Here is a 20,000-nt window from a genome sequence, read left to right on the forward strand (position 1 = left end):
AATGTTAGAGAATGTTTGGTAAGCATTGTGTTTTTGTTCCAGCTGTCGGGATGTGAAAATAATGGATACAGTCACATGATGGAGGGTCCACCACCTCCCTACCAACACAGAACAGTGAGTACCCAAACTCTAGACACAGGCCTGTGTTGTGTGTGTGTGTGTGTTGTGTGTGTGCGCGTGTGTGTGTGTGTGTGTGTGTGTGTGTGTGTGTGTGTGTGGGTGGGGGTGGGTGTACACACAATAGATTCTTGTTGTAAGATAAATTCCTGACTGATGACTATTTGCGTTTGTGTGTGTGTGTGTGTGTGTTTGCAGGCTGATGAACTTCAGCTGGTGCGTGATGCCCTGCGTAGCCTGAGGAACAGCTTTGGGGGTCATGACCCTCAGCACCACACTCTGGACACTCTGGAGCAGGGCATCGGTAGCCTCATGGAGAGACTTCACATACACGATACACGGCAGGACAAGAAGGTACACACACACACACACACACACACACACACACACACACACACAAGTGTGTGATTTGGCTTTAATTCAGTGCAGGCTAAGGGCATCATCTCTTGCTGAGATTATGCTCTCTCAGTCATTCAAGAGCTCAAGGTCACAAGGTCACCTCTGTTTGGAGTATCAGGAGCTCCAAGGTCACAAGATCATCTCTGTATGGAGCAGCAGGAGTTCCAAGGTCAAAAGGTCATCTCTGTGTGGAGTATATCAGTAATAACAACACAACATTCCGGTCTCTCCAGTCGTTCAGTCGCTCAGTGAGTGTGTGGTGTGCTCCAGAGGTGCTAAATGCTTCCATGTGTGTGTCACATCAGTAGTTTCAAGGTCATGGGGTCATCTTTGTGAGGAGCATCAGTAATAACAGCACAACATTCCGGTCCCTCCAGTTGTCCAGTGAGTTTTTCACAGTAAGTGTGTGCTCCAGTGGTGCTGAATGCCTCTGTGTTTGTGTGCGTTTGTTTGTGTTGTTTTCTCAGGGCCCCAGCAAGTCTCCAGGGAGGCGAGCCAACCACACCGACCGGGAATCGTGGCCGCCTAGCGCCAGTAGGTTATATTTACCTTTACATGTAGCTGATGCTCTTATGCAACGGTTACTTCAGACCTGTGTCACATCACCGGACCAAAAACCACTCTCAGGTCTCACATGGCATAGCATAACATGCTAACATCAGACCTGTTTTACATGAACCCCACCCACAGCACGGTACTGACATGCTAATGTCAGACCTGTTTTACATGAACCCCAAAACACAGCACGGCACTGACATGCTAACGTCAGACCTGTTTTACATGATCCCAACTAACATCACGGTACTGACATGCTAACGTCAGACCTGTTTTACATGATCCCAACGCACAGCACGGCACTGACACGCTAATGTCAGACCCGTTTTACATCATCCCAACCCACAGCACAGTACCTACATGCTAACGTCAGAGGATGAAAGTACAAAGCATTTTAGAATGGTGGTATTGTAGAGATGAACTAATCCATCTCCCCCTCTTCTGTGTGTCAGAGATGGCGCATTCCCACAGCAGTCCAGTGCTCAGTGCATCTGTGTCCACTAAAGTCCTCTACTTCACCGACCGTTCCCTAACGCCCTTCCTCATCAACATCCCCAAGAAGTAATTCTACTATCATATTATGTGTGTGTATGTGTGTGTTTTTTTTGTTTACTGAATGTGTGCATATCTATGCATAATTGTATGTGTGTATGTCTGGGTTGCAACAAATAGTCTATCGATTAGTTGTCAACTGGTAATCGGTTAATTGGTTTGTGACATTTTTAAAGGAAAATACCTCAATTCTCTGATTGCAGCCTTATAAACTTGAATATTTTCAGCGTTACCTCTTCTATGACAGTAAACTAAATATATTTATCATACCATTTTCTGACATTTTATTGATTAACTAATAGATTAATCGATAAAAGAATTGAGAGATTTATCGACTATGAAAATAATCGTTATCTTCAGCCCTAGTGTGTGTATATGTGTGTGTATGCATGCACGTTTGTGTGTGCCTGTGCTGTAACCAGTCCTCCCGTGGCAGGTTGGGGGAGTTGACCCTGCGGGACTTCAAGGCCGCTGTTGACAGACATGGCAACTTCAGGTACCACTTCAAAGCTTTAGACCCGGAGTTTGGCACGGTGAAGGAGGAGGTAGGCCTTCAAAAGTAACTGCACAGACAGCCACTAAAACACAAACAATACATTCCTCCTGTCCTGTCTAACTAATGTGTGTGTGTGTGTGTGTGTGTGTGTGTGTGTGTGTGTGTGTTTGATGGCTCTGGGTTTCCTTGGTGTGCAGGTGTTCCAGGAAGATGCCATCATCCCGGGTTGGGAGGGGAAGATTGTGGCGTGGATCGAGGAGGACCACAGTGACACCAGACTGAACTGAAGGAGGAGTGTGAGCCATGAGTGTGTGAGTGTGTGTGTGGGTGTCTGTCTGTGTGTGTGCACCATTCCCCTCGTCATGAGAGGACATCCAGAGGCTCACAGGACCAATGGACTCTGAGATTACAGACACAGAGGATGCCTGATGTGGAGACAGGGGAGACAGAAAAGGATCTGTGATGTGTACAGTGGTGATGGAGAAGGATCTGTGATGTGTGTACAGTGGCGACAAATAAAGGTCTGTGACATATAGACTGTGGCAATGGAGAAGGATCTGTGACGTGCGCACTATGGCGATGGAGAAGGATCTGTGACGTGCGAACTATGGCGATGGAGAAGGATCTGTGATGTGCGCACTGTTGCGATGGAGAAGGATCTGTGACGTGCGAACTATGGCGATGGAGAAGGATCTGTGATGTGCGCACTGTGGTGATGGAGATGGATCTGTGATGTGCGTAGTGTGGTGATGGAGAAGGATCTGTATCATGCTGATGTTACCTGTGTAAATATCTCTTCATGAAAACATTCCCTAACACACTGTGCACCTCCCAGAACACCTAAACATGTGATTCATTTACCAGAGTGGGGGTGGGGAGGGGGTTGCGTGTGTATGTGTGTGTGTGTGTGTGTGTGTGTGTGAGAGAGAGAGAGAGAGAGAGAGAGAGAGAGAAAAAGAGAGCAGGTTAAACAAGGATGTTGTTTATATGTTGTTTATGCCGACCTGTAAATACTCTTTGCCTGTGTTGACATAATTGTCTGCTTCAACATTGTGAATGTCACTGTTTGATAAATGATTGTTACCCTGGCAACCACTCAGCACCTCATTCCCCTGCACCCTTTATCATGTCTGAAGCAGCAGTGTGTCCAGAGATTCTGCCTGTTGTTGCTGAATTATGGACCAGGAGGGGGCGGTGTTCTGTCACAAATGTACACTATTTATTGGAACTCTGTCATTTCTAGGATTTCACACATGTCTGGTTTGTAATAGAGACAGATGGGGCCAATGTTTGTAACATTTGTTACAGTCTGAGAATAAAAAAGTATGGATATATAGAAAAATAACTGTATTTTGGTTTTGTGTAACTTCACAATAAACATGTCTCATCTGTGGTGTGGCAGGATAGATTTCATTACATTTTAAGTGCTGGGAATTTAAGTATTGGTCTCAAGGGGCCATCTCAACCAATCCCATAACCACTCACATTTAGTGACTGTAAACCAATCGGCCTGTAGATGGTGGTGTTGAGTGAAAGGGTTGCCGGTAGAGCATGTGCGCACACACAAAGACACACGCACATGCACACACACACACAAAGGCACAGGCACACGCACGCAGACACACATAGACACACAGGCACGCACACACATTCACATAAATACACGCACATGGACACACACACACACAGGCACTCACGTGCACACACACACACACACACACACACATACACACATAAACACACACACACACACACAGTACACATGCATGCACGCACACACACAGGCATCCACACACATAAAAACACACACACACACAGGCATCCACACACATTAAAGGAAAATTCCGGTATTTAGCACTTTGAGTCCCTGTTCTGGTTTGTTTTAGATGAACTAGAGTGGTGGACACCGACATTTTGACGATTGGTCCTGTCTCGACTTTTCTGACTCGTTTTGAATCGCCTTTGACTACTTCAGAGTGGCTGCAACAGGCATGCACAAACATGTCCTAAAACAACCCTTAATGTTCGTTTTCAAAACTGTGCAACTCACCGACTGGTTAGTTTGTTGATGTTACAAAACAAGTAGCATAGTGAAATACAGTTTCTGTCGTGTTTTATTTGGCATTTTGTAAAATCCCATTGATTTCTGTTGGAAGACTCATTGCACGTTGATATTAGTGCGCCACCGTCTATGCTTCAGGCTCAAATATTGAGCGGAAGTTTATACGCGGTTGTGAGGTGTCTGAAAAAATAGTTCCACAAATAAGATGGCTGGAAATCATACATTGCGCCGATATATTTGATTTTAATAATCAACGAACACCACTAACCACTCGGTGAGTTGCACAGTTTTGAAAACGAACGTTAAGGGTTGTTTTAGGACATGTTTGTGCATGCCTGTTGCAGCCACTCTGAAGCAGTAGGCCTAAAGGTGAGTCAGAAAAGTTGAGACAGGACCAATCGTCAAAATTTCGGTGTCCACCACGCTAGTTCATCCAAAACAAACCAGAAAAGAGACTCAAAGTGCTAATACCGGAATTTTCCTTTAAAACACACACACACACACACACACACACACACACAGAGAGCGAAGCACACATATACACCAAGCAAACACACATGCACACACTTATTTACACAAAAGTTGCAAGAGTAGGGGATGGATAAGAGATGGAGACTAATTGACAAGAGTGATTTTATTTTTGCGGAGAGAATGTGCAGGACTGAGCAGTGGTCATTATGTGTGTGCATCTAGTTTGTTAAGTAACACTTACTGTAAACAGTGATCATAAGAGCTATCACTGCCATTCAGACAAGTAACCATCAAGAAGAAACATAAAATGTCCAATGCACTTGGGAAGAATAGATGTCAACTGACATCTTTTCCTCAGTGGTTCCATGTTGGTGGACTGAGTTGCTCAGTGCTCTCACCGCTCTCCGTTCCTGTTATGTTTTGGGTCATTTAGGAGGGGTCTAAAGACATTTCTGTTCAACATGCACTTAGTTCTTTAAGCACTTCTTATGCGTTATGGTTTGTATGGTTTTATATCCATTAGGTTGTTGATTAACTTGACATTATTGTTTATTATTGATATTCTCCTTAATGTATGTTATTGTTTTTATATTATTGATTGAATGGACATTATTGTTTATTATTGCCTTTTCCCCCCTAATTTCATTGCTTATTTTATTAGGCTATTGATTGAATTGACATTGTTGTTTATTATTGCTATTCTCCTTATTATAGTTTGACCAACATTTTAATCTGTTCCCTGTTAAATATAAATATTATATTGTTTTTGTATTTGTATGTCGCTTTGGACAAAGGCGTCTGCCAAATCCTATAACCATAACCATGACCATAAGACAGACAACAAAACAGTATTACGACAGTCTTGCATGCCTGAGAATCTTCACGACAGTGGGCGGAGTTCGATACTTCAGCGCAGGGTCGTAAAGTGTGACAGCGTGGGACGGGGAGGTCATTGGAAAGTAAAGAGAAGGGGGTCTGGGCAAGCTTTGGGGCGGAATCAACGAGTAATACCTAAATTGGCCGCTTTAAAGGTTGACATTAATTGCAGGCTTATTAACATAGCCTCCAAAGCTTGTAAGAGTTGTTCGACAGGAGTAAAAGGACGTTTTGTGCAAGGGTATTAGCTTACTAGCTAACCAAACTAGCCAAAATGCTGCGCTTAGTTGTACGTATGAGGCAGTCGTCTGTCAATCTCACCCGGTCCTGTAACTCTCTGGGATTACGATCGGAACCAGGCCCATGTCATCTGAAAAGATACCACCATAGCAGAGGGCCGTGTCGCATCCGGCCACTGAGTAGAGCCACCGGGCTACAGATCCAGTTTAGCAAAGGTCGCGTCTTGCATGGCAACCAAATTGTTAGCAGCTATCATCAGAGTCAACGCTTCTATAGTCTTCCTCCCCATCAAAAGGCAAGAACTTTCCACATCCTTACTGTTTAAATTAATTTATTTTATGGGAATTGTGTATATGTTTATAATAGATATGTATATAGTGTAACCAAGCTAAGGTTTGTCCTGACTGACAGTTTCCCCATGTACATCGTAGATGTATTCTGTAACGCCCTTCGTTGCTCCTGCTTACATATGGTAGAATCTCTGCATCCAATAATAGATTACGTTTTGGTTTGATGCTTAAGTAGATTACTTACGGCCTATGAACGATTGTTCAGTTGCTGTGAATCAATAAATAGATTGTTTGATTACATTTCTCACGTTAATTATTCGCAATACACCTTTGATGATAATCTGACTGTATGCATTGCCAGGTCAAGGACACTTGTTTGTGTGTTGGACTTGAGATGTCTCTCATGGCCACTGGCCAAATTGTGTGTGGATTTGTCACTTTTGCCCACATGGCCTGATGGCGCTCACTTGGTTCTTTCGCCCAATGGCAATCGCCAGAGCTATTGACGTTTTAACACCCGATGGCTCACCTGGAGTCATGAGCTCGTCTGTTTGCAATGGTGCCTGATACATCATTATGGCCTTCTTTGTGCATTTGGGAAATCAAATGTCGATACCGATGGCCACAGGCTTTTGGTTAATGGTGCAGAGCTAAGGGGTACTGCCTGCCAAGTTTAGCTATGGCACATGGTGCTAGCCATATTATCTCCCTTATCTGTTGCTTTAAGACAAATGTTTAAATTTAATTGTGTCCAAAGAAACATTCATAAATCTGTCCCTTCACTCTTAACCGTCTCATGTGGACACTCCTTCCTCTCAGGCAGGCTGCTTTATGGTGACTCTCTGTTGATGTCATGTCCTTTAGGTGGAGTTGCCTGCCCTGTCTCCCACAATGCAGGCAGGCACCATTGCACGCTGGGAAAAGAAAGAGGGAGAGAAGATCAGCGAGGGAGAACTGATTGCTGAGGTGTGGTGATGTTCCTACTTGTGTGTGTCTGTCTGTGTGTCTGTGTGTGTGTGTGTGTCTGTGCGTGTGTCTGTGTGTGTTTGTTTACATTCCCCTGAAACTCTTTTGAAATTAGCTGACTGCTTGCTGTGGTCTTCCTGCTGGTCCTCAGGTGTGTGTGTGTGGGGGTGGGGGGATGAGCTGACGCCTTGCTAATATGGTCTTCCTGCTGGTTCTCAGGTGGAGACGGACAAGGCTACAGTGGGCTTTGAGATAATGGATGAGTGTTACCTGGCCAAGATCCTCGTCCCAGAGGGTACCAGGGATGTGCCCATCGGATCGGTCATCTGCATCACTGTGGACAGGTAAGCGCAGTACTTGTTGCTGCACTAACAATATCCCAGTGGCACAGTACCTTTATTGTACCTTAACTGTTGTAAGTTGCTTTGGATAAAAGCGTCAGCTAAAGAACTAAATGTCTCACTTGTATGCACTCACCTGAGTTATTGTTAGCAGTACAGTATAGCATATAGTATAGTATAGTATAGCATAGTATATACTCTTTTGATCCTGTGAGGGAAATTTGGTACACAAGTGTTCACAATGAAGCAGGACAGGTGTAGTCACCAGTATTACAAGGCTTGTCTAACTAGGAACAGTTTTTACTGTCTGTGTGTGATACATAAGTGATCACAGTACTCACCTGTGTCACAGAGGATGGGTAATTGGGTGCAGTTTTCACCATGTACCTGCTGAATGCAGGTGTGTGACTGGAGAGCTAGCTGCAGCAGTAGAAGCATGATAGTGTTTAGTGGGTATGCAAGGATGTGCTGCTTTAGGGTCTCATCGTTGACTGGTCTGTTACCACAGACACGGACATTAACTGACCACACAGACTATATACTAAGATCACAACACACAGTAATTCCCTGTGGTCCCCTGTGTGTATGCAGCCTGCCTCCTCCCTGGCAGAAAGGCAACCATACAGGGGAAGAGAATTTCTCGTCCTCTATGGAGGCGCTTCTAAAGTTGGAGTACAGCCTTAAAGGCAGGACGTTACACACCCAAATACAACTACTGTCTAAACTCTTTTATGATTACTCAATTTATGGTTAAACTATGTTTTAGACAGACAATGCAGAATTGCTGTACTTCTCAAGGTCATTGTGTTGAAATGAGGAGTTTCATAAGGTATTTTGTACATGACAACATATGCGTAAAGTTACTGACATGACAGTGTTTGACGGCTCCTACACACAGTTGCGTGCATTGCAGTGCTGGAAACCCATCCGATTCACTTTACATGGGCTCACGTCATCCGTTGCCTAACTGAATTGTGGGTCCGTTGTGTCGCGTTTCTCCCGTCGCTCGCATTGAGAAGTTCAGCTGTTGCTGCACCGACAGACGGCACCGGCCAATCAAGCCAATCGAAGGACGGCACCAACCAATCAAATTACGGTTATACTTCAAGTGATTTGCATAGCTACCATTGGGAACACCCACTGGCATGCGTTGACGGAACGCAACTGTGTGTAGAAGCAGTTAGTATTCTTTGTTTTACCTGCTGGTACCAGAAACCCATTAACTGATTTGAGTCTTTTTTTACATGACTGGATACTCATTAACTATGCTTTATTGTATGTGACCAGTTGTATAATTCACAGCAGGCCAAAGGACATAAGCCACACACGACCACCCCGATAGACTACAAATGGCAGATAAAACGTTTTTTAAATATGTAGTAAAGAGTGCAGTAATTGAGTTAGTCTGGATTGAGGTGCTGTGCAGTAAAGTCCACGTAGTGAGATTAGAACAATGTAGCTAAGTAGAACTGGAGTAAGATGGGTCGGCCGCATCTCCCATTGAAAGATTTCACCCTCCCACAGTTGGCCAAACCAATCACAACGTTTTTCATTTAAAGTTTCATGGACATTTTGGTAGAAGTCTTTGGAACGGGAAGCTAAACTACTAGGGTCCATCCAGAGAGACCAAGAACATTCTCGCTGAGAACTGGAGAAGTGTCTGACCCTGCGTTTGCCCCCTTTAGCGCCGACCAGGTCGCTGCGTTTAAGGACTACACGCTGGAGATGGCCAACCGTGCTGCCCTTGCTGCTGCTGCCCCTGCTGCGCCACCCACTCCTGCCCCCGCTGCCCCCCCAGCAGCTCCAGGAAGCTCCTACCCCGCCCACCTGAAGGTGCGTACTGCACACTGTGTGTGTGTCTGTGTGTGTCTGTGTGTGTCTGTGTGTGTCTGTGTGTGTTTGTGTGTGTGTGTCTGTGTGTATCCCTGTGTGTGTGTGTGTGTGTGTGTGTGTGTGTGTGTCTGTGTTGTCTGTGTCTGTGTGTATCCCTGTGTGTGTGTGTGTGTGTGAGACTGTTCTGGTTTTATGTCTGTATATGATTAGGTGCCTGGTTTAACCTTCAGTAAAATAGTTCCAGTCTAATGTTTTCTTGAATTTTCTTGAATTTTTTTCTTGAATTTCCCCTTGGGGATCAATAAAGATAGATTATCTAGATAATATCTATCTATCTATTTTGTGTATGTGGTTAGAAGCCTGGCTTAACCCTTCAGTGAAATAGATGATGCTAGATTGTGTGTTCGGGTTGAGTTGGACCCAGTTGAACAGTTTATGCTTGTTGTCTGTCATGTGGAGACCTTAACCACGCCGTCATGCTCACACATTCATGTCCTCTCTCAGTGATGCAGTGAAGTGTTGAGTGCTGGGGTCCTGACCTCTCTGCAACCTGTGACGTGTGTGTGTGTGTGTGTGTGTGTGTGTGTGTGTGTGTGTGTAGATCCTGCTGCCGGCGCTGTCCCCCACCATGACCATGGGCACAGTGCAACGCTGGGAGAAGAAGGTGGGAGAGAAGCTCAGCGAGGGAGACCTGCTGGCCGAGATCGAGACCGACAAGGCCACCATAGGTAACACACACAAACTCACTTTCTCTCTCTCACACACACACACTCACTTTCTCACACACACACACACACAAACTCACACACTCACTTTCTCACACACACACACACAAACTCACACACAAGAGGGAGACCTGCTGGCCAAGATCGAGACCAACAAGGCCACCTTAGGTAACACAAATAACCATAGGTAACACACACAAACACACTATACCACCAGCACTGATCCCATACTGACACTCAAAATCACTGCACTAGACAATCATTGATACACACACACACACACACACACATAGAAGAGCAAATCAAGATCCAGTTGCACAATTCTGTTGCATCATGTGCACAAAATGCAGTTGCACAGTACAAACAACTGGGCAGGACATTGAAAGCATGCTGGCCACCATAGGTCACACACACACACACACACACACACACACACACACACACACACACACACACACACACACACACACACACACACACACACAGAGCTCTGTTTTATTCAGCCATTCAGCACACAGATGAGAAACCTGGATGCTTCTGTGTGTTGTTTGTATGTGTGCGTGTGTGTGTGTGTGTGCAGGTTTTGAGGTGCAGGAGGAGGGTTACCTGGCGAAGATAATGATTAATGAGGGCACTCGAGACGTTCCACTGGGCACGCCCCTCTGCATCATTGTGGAGAACGAGGCCGACATCAAAGCCTTTGCCGACTACGTAGAGACCGGCATCGCTGCTCCACCACCGCCGGCTCCCGCACCCACAGCGGTAAACACACACACACACACACAAACACACACTGTATGAAATGAAATGTTATGATGGTGTGTGTGTCTGTGTGTGTGAGATGAAGTATGTATGTGAAATTAGGTGTGTGAGTGTGCATGTGAGTGAGATGATGTGTGTGTGTGTGTAAGATGAAGTGTGTGTGATGGCTGACTTGTTCTCTGGTGTGTTCAGGCGACTCCTGCCCCCGTGGCTGCCCCTCCCACTCCTGCCCCCACTTCAGCTGCCCCCGCCAAGAAGGGTGGCCGGGTGTTTGCCAGCCCCCTGGCCAAGAAACTGGCAGCAGAGAAGGGCATCAACCTGGCACAGGTGGCAGGTGAGTGCTGATGCGCGCGCGCGCGCACACACACACACACACACACGCACGCACACGCACACACACACACACACACACACACACACACACACACACACACACACACACACACACACACACACACACACACACACACACACACACACACACACACACACACACACACACACACACCACTGACAACGTTGCCTTCCAGTACAGTGTTGCATATTTATTAAATAGCTAAAAAGGACCCCATTCAGACATTCCCTCTCTGTGCTATTAGCGTGTCTGAGAGAGAGAGAGAGAGAGAGAGAGACTTGTCCCCAGATGAGCTGGTCTCATGAGACTCATGGGTTTACTCTGTGCCTGCAGGCTCTGGTCCTGATGGAAGAGTCACCAAGAAGGACATTGAGAGCTTTGTGCCCCCCAAGGCTGTTCCTGTGAGTACTTATGCTATGACACACACACCTTGTTTATTGTGTGTGAAAAGGTGATTGGTGTCTGACCATTTATTATGTGTGTGTGTAGGCTGCTGCTCCGGCCCCTGCTGCTGCTGCTCCTACTCCAGTGGCTCCTGCTGCTGCCCCCACAGGAACCTACACAGACATCCCTATCAGCAACATCCGCAAGGTAACACACACACAGGAACCTACACAGACATCCCCATCAGCAACATCCGCAAGGTAACACACACACACACACACACACACACACACAGGAACCTACACAAACATCCCCATCAGCAACATCCGCAAAGTAACATACACACTCACACACACACACACACAGGAACTTAAACACAACACCCCCATCAGTAATATCCGCAAGGTAACATACTCATACTCTCTCAGGCACACACACAGACACACACACACACACACACACACACACACACAGGAACTTACACAGCATCCACATCAGCCTCATCTACAAGTATACACACACACACACACACACACATACACACACACACACATACACACATACACACACACACAACCTATGAAAGAATATCATTTTGGGCCCCCCTCCCACACCTACATAGAGCACTGAGCAAGTGGAGTTTAGTAATATAGAGAGTTGTAGCTTTAGTGTAGTGTGGTGTTATTGCTGTGTGTGTCCCGCTGGACTTGCCATAAAGACCCATTCTCTCCTGTGGTCTCCTAGGTGATTGCCCAGAGGCTGCTCCAGTCCAAGCAGACCATCCCTCACTATTACCTCTCTGTGGATGTCAACATGGAACAGGTGCTGGAACTCAGGAAGGAGCTCAACCAGGTGAGCTACTCAGCACTACACACCTACACAACACACACACACATCTCACCCACACAACATACACACCTCACCTACACAACATACACACTTCACCTGCCCAACACACACACACCTCACCTGCACAACATACACACCTCACCCGCACAACACAGACATCTCACCTACACAACATACACACCTCACCTACACAACACACACACCTCACCTGCACAACATACACACCTCACCTGCCCAACACAATAACACAACACGTCTCTCATCTGCACCCATCTGTAGATGTCAATATTTACATTACATTTACTTTTGTTTATTTAACTGACGCTTTTATCCAAAGTGACTTACTGAAGGATGAATAATATTCAAGCTGCAGTGCAGAGGAGACGTTAGGTAGGAATTACTACTGCATCAGTCAATACTCTTACTAGAGAATAAGAGTGCAGACGTTATAAGTATGTGTGTGTGCACTAGTCAAAGTGTGGTAGGAGGAGAAAGTGGTAGAAGAAGGAGGTGGAGGAGGGAAGTACATAGTAAGTGGTGTGTGTGTGTGTGTGTAGCCTGTCATTTGTGTGTGTGTGTGTATAGCCTGTCATTTGTGTGTGTGTGTGTGTGTGTGTGTGTGTGTGTGAGAATAAGAGTGAATACCGGTAAGAGTGCGGACATTATAAGCACAAGTCAAAGTGTGGTAGGAGGAGGTGGAGGAGGGACGTGCCTAGTAAGTGGTGTGTGAGATGTGTTAGGCAGTGGTAACGTAGTAGTGGTATTCAATACAAAAAGAGATCGCACACTCTGGTAGCTCAGATGCCACAATGATTTAATAGAATAGGAGACAACGTTTCGGCCAATGTGTGCGATCTGTTTTTAATATTACGTATCCCGTGACTAGCACCTTGTCAAGTTCCTAGATTCAGTGTGCGTTCGCTTTCTCGACACAAAAATGTAGTAGTAGTAGCCAGAAAAGTTGTGGGTTCAATTTCCGGCTTCCACCGTTGTGTCCTTGAGCAAGGCACTTATCCCCGAGTTCCTCTGGGGACAATGGCCCTTGAAATATAATACATATGGAAGTAGCTTTGGATAAAAGTGTCTGCTAAGCGAATAAATGTAAGATGTAAATGTTAAGTTGCTAAAAACGTTAGGAGACGAGGTATCCCCGGAAGAGTTGGGTCTTCAAAAGTGTGTTTAGGGGCGTCATGTTCTTTGGAGAAGCGCATTGGCTGTCAACATTGCATCAACATTGCAGCCTTCACGCTTGATCTCAGGAAGAAGCCAAACATTTACTCGTACGGTACATGCCTTAGGCAAAGACGCAGCTGTAATTCAGGTCACATTCCCACATTTACTCCTCTAAAAAAAATGGATGGGTCTCCAGTCTGCACTGATGTTACAGACTCTCCGCAGACGTCTGTGTATCTGAGTTCTGTGTCTATCTGGAGTTGTATATGTGTTTTCTGAATTATGTGTATGTATGTGTGTGTGTGTGTGTTCCCAGGAGGTGAAGGCTGACAACATCAAGCTGTCTGTGAATGATTTTATCATCAAGGCTTCAGCTCTGGCCTGCCTGAAGGTGCCCGAGGCCAACTCCTCTTGGATGGACACGGTCATCAGACAGTAAGATACACTAGCCGGCGTTACGCTCACACGCGTACACGCTTACACACTTAGACTCGTGCAGCAGCCCTCACACTTACACACTTACACAGATGCAACAGCCGATACACTTACACACTAACCCTACTCTCACACAGTTCCGTTGCGTTCCTGCATGTCAGTGGGTTTTCCCAACGGTCGGGGGTGTGTCCTTTAGTGTATGCCTTGAAGAGTAACCATAACTTGATTGGCTGGGGTCGGTGCCTTCCGTTGCTGTTCGTTGGTGCAGCAAAAGTTGAAAATTTCTCAACTTTTTGACGGAGGAACCACAATACACTTCTGCAACGGATAACGTAAACCCTTGTAAAGTGAACAAGATGCGTCTCTAGCACTGCATTCAACACAAGCGTGTGTAGGCACCGTTACACACTTGCACTGATGCAGCAGCCATTGCGTTAACACACTTGAACATGTAAACACTTACAGGGAAGCTACACCAGGCACGTAATTGAAGCATTCCGTTCGCAACGTGTAAAATCCATTTTAGACGAATGGTCTATTTTTTTCGAACGTACACGCCGCTATCACGTCTGGTGTAGCTACTTCCATTGTTTATAGTGGAAGCTAATTGTTGCAGCAGACGAAACGCGAACGGAACACTTCAGGTACGTGCCTGGTGTAGCTTAGCCCTTACACTGATGCATCAGCCGATACACTAACACACTTAACACACGTACACAGATGTTAACGCCCGGTCATTAATAGATCCAAAGTGTGTTATTGAGGCATTACGACAAATCATCAATGAAATACTCACACAATAAATGGTTCAAATAACAATGTTAAATTTCAGTCCGTTTTAGTAATTTTCTGTTTTGTTTTTTTGCGTTTACCCAGGAACCACGTGGTGGACGTGAGTGTAGCAGTTAGCACTCCCAACGGCCTTATCACTCCCATAGTGTTCAACGCACACATCAAAGGGCTGGCGGGCATCAGCAAAGATGTCAGCACACTGGCCACCAAAGCTCGCGATGGCAAACTCCAGCCTCATGAGTTCCAGGTGAGACACATATACACAAATACACACAGGCATGGTCTCCCTGAAGAACAGTTCAGACAGGTCAACTCTGAATACAGTTCATGTTCATGCTGTGTTTTTCTGTGGTGATGGGAACTGAGAACAAGCACATATCTCCAATGCCTTAACCCACACACGTGTTTTTCAGGGGGGCACGTTCACCATCTCCAACCTGGGCATGTTCGGCGTCAAGAACTTCTCGGCCATCATCAACCCCCCCCAGGCCTGCATCCTGGCAGTGGGGGGGTCGGAGAAGAGGCTGCTCCCTGCCGACAACGAGAAAGGGTACGACCCTCCCACACTAACAACAACCATGCAAACACGAATTACTTATGTGTGCTCATCGGTTCCTTCTATGGTCAGTGTTTAACCAGAGGGGAAAAAATACACCGTTTTTTGATGTAAGCCTTGAGCAGTGCCCATTCAAATGTGTTTACTGACCCCACCCCCCGCCCAGTGCTACAGCTGTCTGTACTGTATCTGTAATTGTGTGTGTATGCTGTGAGTAATCTGTTGTGTGTGTGTGTGTGTTGTGTGCCTCAGGTTCGACGTAGCCAGCATGATGTCCGTCACACTCAGCTGTGACCACCGGGTTGTAGACGGAGCCGTGGGTGCTCAGTGGCTCGCCGAGTTCCGCAAGTTCCTGGAGCGGCCAGTTACCATGCTGCTGTGACCTCTCAACTCTGACCCCGAGCAACCTCTGCCCCCTGACCTTCGACCCCTCTCATAGACTCTCTCCCCCTCTCGGGCAGAGCCGCTCGAACCGCCGCATGGACAGACACTATCCAACGCGCCACATCAGTGTTGTCCACCCACACAACGCACAGAAACAACGCACACACACACTCCCATTCGGTGCGCACATCATCTCAAAACTACAAACGCACTCTCTCAAAACGCCACACTTGGAACACCAGAGCCCCACATCTAGCAGTGGGAGAGGGGGGGGGGGGCTTTGGGTTCATCCCTGGGGGGGGTCATACTGCCACCCCCTCACCCGTAGTCAGTCTGAAAGTAAAGGTCAAGTAGAGCTAGCATTGCAGCCCTATCTCTGATGTTCTGTCCGTCTTCTGTCTCAGTCGTGTTTGAAGTCTGCCTGAGATTCCTCACGGCAGTGAGGAGTGAGCTCCCGTTCAGCCATGCCATGTGAATTAGGTCGAGGAAAAGTGTTACTTAAGGGTGGATTCTGATCACACACATTTGTCCCCCCCCCCCCCCCTGTTTTCTCTTTGAATTCTCACGCTTTGCTGTAGGTAGCCCAGAGTCCGGGTCACTGTACATATGAAGCTGGAGTCTTTAGTCGGTTTAACGTCACATATGCCCCTCTCTCTGTTCACACCTGGCCAGGTGGCTCCACCCCACATCTGCCGGGAGCACACATCACTCCGCAGAATGTAAACTCCCGTCACACACACTTCCTGCAGGGGCGTGGCACTTTCTAACCGTTGTGGGAGTGGTTATTCCTTCAATGCTGGCAATTATCCTGTTATTTATTTTGACCGCATCGTTTGGATGTTGTCTTAAGGGGAATGTGAACTTTTAAAAAAGAAACCATTTTGTTGTGTTTAAAGAAAACTTTTTGTTTTGAAAAATCAATGGGAGGTGCTTTTAATTAATGTTATTCTATTACAGATTTCAACTCTATCCCCCAAAAGGTATTTTAATGAAAGGGAACTGGGAGGACTGCAGTATGACATGAAATAAATTCTCTGTGACTTTCACTTCAGAGATTTCTTTGCAGACACAAACTCAAACACTTCACATTTTAGGACAGCGTACACAAAGGGAGCATAGTGTGGGCAAACTCACCATATGTATAATAATAATAATAATTAATAATAATAACAACCCTGTGTTTTAAACCTCTCAACCCCTTTGACCTGGTTGTCTAAGGGTAGAAGGTGTTGCCTCTCCAATACTGCCAAAGCTATAAGACCACAATGTAAATACAATGGCATCATTTCACGTATGTTCTAAATGTTATTTAATTAGAAAACTCAACAAAATTAAAACCCCTTAAACAGTGGGTTACACAAACTGAGTTCAGATTCAGGAGAGCCAAGAGACTTCATTGTGCTCTGTGTGTTTGGAGTTTTGGGCCATAATCACACACACACACACACCCCACATGCACACTGAGGTGGTGCTTACATCAGGCACCTGTAAACAGTACTGCTTATATTAAGCCCTCCAGTGTGTGTGTGTGTGTGTGTGTGTGTGTTTGTGTCTGTCTTTGTGTCTGTCTTTGTGTGTCTGTACACATAGCCTGCCCCCATTGTGTCATCTGTACGTGGGACCTGTATGTTAATATATGAAGACTATGGGCTTCACCTCTGGAAGGCTGCTGTGTGTTCTTGCTTTTGATTTTGGTTGTTTGTCTCTCGGTTTTGTGGGTAAGTGAGTGGATGGCAGCACTGGAACCATGGTAACCAACCAGACAACAAAAGGTGTGTGTGTGTGTGTGTGTGTGTGTGTGTGAGAGAGAGAGAGAGAGAGAGAACGTGAGAGAGTGTGAGTGTTTGTGTGCATGCACACACCAAGTGAATCTGGGGCTGTGCAATTATGTATGTGTGTGTGGGCCACATCAGAGAGTCCAAAGGAACACAATGTAACCACACATGGTGAGTCTGTCTGTGTGTGTATTGGATCACACAGTGAGTGTGTGTGTGTGTGTGTGTGTGTGTTACAGAATACATGTGAGGGTCAGAATAAATGTTTATGCATTATAGCACAAAGTTGAAGAGTCAGTGTCAGTGTGTGTGTGTGTGTGTGTGTGTGTTACAGCACAGACACAGAGAGAGTTAGTGTGTGTGTCCGCACGTTGAAGGCGCCTGTGGCAGTCTCCTCGTTCACTGTCTTCGGGAGGTTGAGATGGAGATGGTACATGTCCTCTACTTCAAGTAGAACATCATCCTAAACACACACGCACATACAATTCGGGTTACAGTGGTATTAGCCAAACTTTAACACAAAGATACATTATGAGCTCAGTCCTTCTGTACCCATTTAACCAAGAACTCAAACTCACTGAGATCTAATGCCACTACACTCTAGAAGGAACCTTTCATTATAAATAAATAAAGACACAACACATAGCAAACTGAAAGTGTGACTTATAAAAGCATATGGCCCTGCCTGCTTTATGAACCTGCCTAGCAGCATGTAATGACTGGGCCAGTGGTGTGTTTCTGACACACAGCGGGTGTCTCATCTATTGTAATCTAGCGGTCTGTGTGGGCAACATTACTTCTGCAGGCTTGCTGTTGGCATATGGCTGTTATTTAGGCTCACTTAAACTCTTTAAGTCGACCCTGAAAGACTGAATGTCTGCAGTTAAAAATCGCTTGCTCTGGCTAACAGCTCTCAGCTACCTAGCCTTACCATGTGTCCAGTTCAGTATTACACTTGACTCAGTATTACACTAAATACTGCCTCAAAATGTCACCGGCATGACTGACCGACTGACAGTGTGTAGAAACTGAAAATGTCATGAGAGCATGTCTGAGGATGAGGATGTCAATTAATGACTATTATTATTGTGATGATGAAGAGTATGGCGCCACCTGTGAGATGCTGAGCTGGCATTCTCTCGCAGAGCGAACCCCGGGGAGTTCTATGGTGAGCTCCAGACTGCTGGGGCGGCCCTGATCGCCTGTGGCACCCGTGCCCGAGTGCAGTGTGAGCCGGTGGACTGGGCGTGGCAGGAGGGGGCTCTCTGAGCTGGAGATCACCTGGATGAGCCCTGGCTTGGCGGGCTGCCCGCCCCCACCCAGGTCAAGGGTCACCCTCCCTGCGGGGGGGTCATCTGTCCCCTCCAAAGCCATCCCCTCATCGCCACGCAGGGACGCGATCTGCTGCAGGAGAGAAGGGGCTGAAGGAGGGAGAGAGAGAGAAAGAAAATTAACTGAAGGAACAATTGGAGGTTAGTGTAGGAGCCATTTATGACATTTGTGTTAATTTATTGACTCCTGCTGATGAAAGATGACCATGTGGCCTTGGAACAGAAAGAGTTCAATTGCACACCTGTGCCAATTAGTGGCATATACAGTAGGTAGACAAAGGAGGAATCCTTGAGTTGGTTGGAAAAGTTGGAACTGTTTGTTGGAAATGCATGGACGCCAGCAGGCATATGGGTTTTCAATTTATTTATCAGTTTATTTAGCCTGTTTATTTGTTTTAGTGACCGTTTATCGTATTGGATTTATTGGATGGATTATATAGTTTGTTTTCCATATTTATGTTTTCATTATAAACAGTTTTTGAGTTTATTTATCGAAAGAACAAATGCTACTTCATTGGAATAAAACAAACAATCTACTGAAACCCCTGAGGTGTCAACAAGTGACTTACTGGAAGGCACTGCAGCTAGTTTTCATCTGTGCACTGCCTGTGTTCATCACACCTGACAGTAATGTGACACTCTTTGCTTCCATTTGGGAAGTGCTGAACACTTATAATACAGACACTCTCCTCAAACTGGGCCTTATCCGACTATCCCATCCCATCCCATTTCTCCTCTGATGTGGAGGCATACATACACACACACACACTCAGGAGCATTGGTGGTGCAGCACACTCCTGTGTCCCCTCAGGGTGTCTCCCTCTCACCTGGGCTGGGCTGTGCGGGTGGCGGGACCGGTTGTTGTGGTTGCCGCGGTGACACCAGACGGTCCTTGACGCCCTGGGTGCTGCCCTTGCAGGCGGTGGTGAGAGTGGTGTAACCTTGGGCCAGACTCAGGCCGTGCTGCTGCTGGGCGAAGCTCACGGCCAGCAGGTGGAGCTGTTCCATTTCCCTAGGGTCCCCATGCGCTCGCACCACCACATCAGGGCTGAAAGCCACATCCAGCACGCTGTACTGCTCTACAGGGCGCCGCCAGGGACAAACAGAGCAAGGGACAGGCAGAGTGTAAGAGATGCAAATAAACAGTTTATGTAAACAGTCTCAACTCAGTGTCTAATGTAACATTTTCCCCCAATGGCCAGTACATGAGATTTGTGCTGCCCCTTTTTATGTTTATCCCAGAACCAACCCACCCGGCATACTCTTTTACCTGCCCTAGGC

General features: G+C 46.3%; 3 protein-coding genes across 5 annotated transcripts in view; 2 read left to right on the forward strand and 1 right to left on the reverse strand.

Annotated features, from left to right (window-relative positions):
- Window positions 1-3,480, forward strand: part of dixdc1a (DIX domain containing 1a) — a 12,906-nt gene extending 9,426 nt beyond the window's left edge. For both annotated transcript variants that reach the window (XM_042067460.1, XM_042067462.1), the window contains exons 10-15: window positions 43-114; window positions 316-471; window positions 984-1,050; window positions 1,524-1,632; window positions 2,060-2,168; window positions 2,317-3,480. In XM_042067460.1, coding sequence (XP_041923394.1) covers window positions 43-114; window positions 316-471; window positions 984-1,050; window positions 1,524-1,632; window positions 2,060-2,168; window positions 2,317-2,406 — 603 coding nt within the window. In that variant the 3' untranslated portion in view covers window positions 2,407-3,480. The remainder of the gene's footprint in view (window positions 1-42; window positions 115-315; window positions 472-983; window positions 1,051-1,523; window positions 1,633-2,059; window positions 2,169-2,316) is intronic.
- A 2,083-nt stretch (window positions 3,481-5,563) lies between these two features.
- LOC121688100 (dihydrolipoyllysine-residue acetyltransferase component of pyruvate dehydrogenase complex, mitochondrial-like) lies at window positions 5,564-16,659 on the forward strand. The gene is made up of 14 exons (XM_042067459.1): window positions 5,564-6,063; window positions 6,923-7,024; window positions 7,244-7,368; window positions 9,051-9,198; window positions 9,800-9,926; window positions 10,504-10,685; window positions 10,878-11,019; window positions 11,374-11,441; window positions 11,530-11,631; window positions 12,169-12,276; window positions 13,763-13,881; window positions 14,758-14,920; window positions 15,087-15,223; window positions 15,482-16,659. The coding sequence occupies exons 1-14, from the start codon at window positions 5,803-5,805 to the stop codon at window positions 15,609-15,611; spliced, it is 1,914 nt and encodes a 637-aa protein (XP_041923393.1). The 5' UTR covers window positions 5,564-5,802; the 3' UTR covers window positions 15,612-16,659.
- The window catches only part of pih1d2 (PIH1 domain containing 2), a 10,128-nt gene continuing 1,276 nt past the window's right edge, over window positions 11,149-20,000 (reverse strand). Inside the window, exons 3-6 of one of the 2 annotated variants that reach the window (XR_006024500.1) lie at window positions 19,547-19,798; window positions 18,502-18,809; window positions 17,058-17,851; window positions 11,149-11,195 (exon numbers count right to left, since the gene is read on the reverse strand). Coding sequence is in view for 1 of the 2 variants with exons in the window: in XM_042067463.1 (XP_041923397.1) it covers window positions 17,717-17,851; window positions 18,502-18,809; window positions 19,547-19,798 (695 nt within the window). In the remaining variant the exon portion in view is untranslated. Of the gene's footprint in view, window positions 11,196-16,905; window positions 17,852-18,501; window positions 18,810-19,546; window positions 19,799-20,000 lie in introns of those variants that run through there. The other variant, XM_042067463.1, reaches the window with a different exon arrangement.

The sequence above is a fragment of the Alosa sapidissima genome, chromosome 17, assembly GCF_018492685.1.
Source record: "Alosa sapidissima isolate fAloSap1 chromosome 17, fAloSap1.pri, whole genome shotgun sequence".
Lineage (NCBI taxonomy): Eukaryota > Metazoa > Chordata > Actinopteri > Clupeiformes > Clupeidae > Alosa > Alosa sapidissima.

What these genes read in the sequence shown, in the direction of transcription:
- LOC121688100 (XM_042067459.1), top strand. Translation starts at nt 5,803, where the DNA reads ATGCTGCGCTTAGTTGTACGTATGAGGCAGTCGTCTGTCAATCTCACC. An exon ending in AGGGAGAACTGATTGCTGAG is followed by an intron (nt 7,025 to 7,243) that starts GTGTGGTGATGT and finishes GCTGGTTCTCAG; the next exon opens with GTGGAGACGGACAAGGCTAC. An exon ending in CAACCTGGCACAGGTGGCAG is followed by an intron (nt 11,020 to 11,373) that starts GTGAGTGCTGAT and finishes CTGTGCCTGCAG; the next exon opens with GCTCTGGTCCTGATGGAAGA.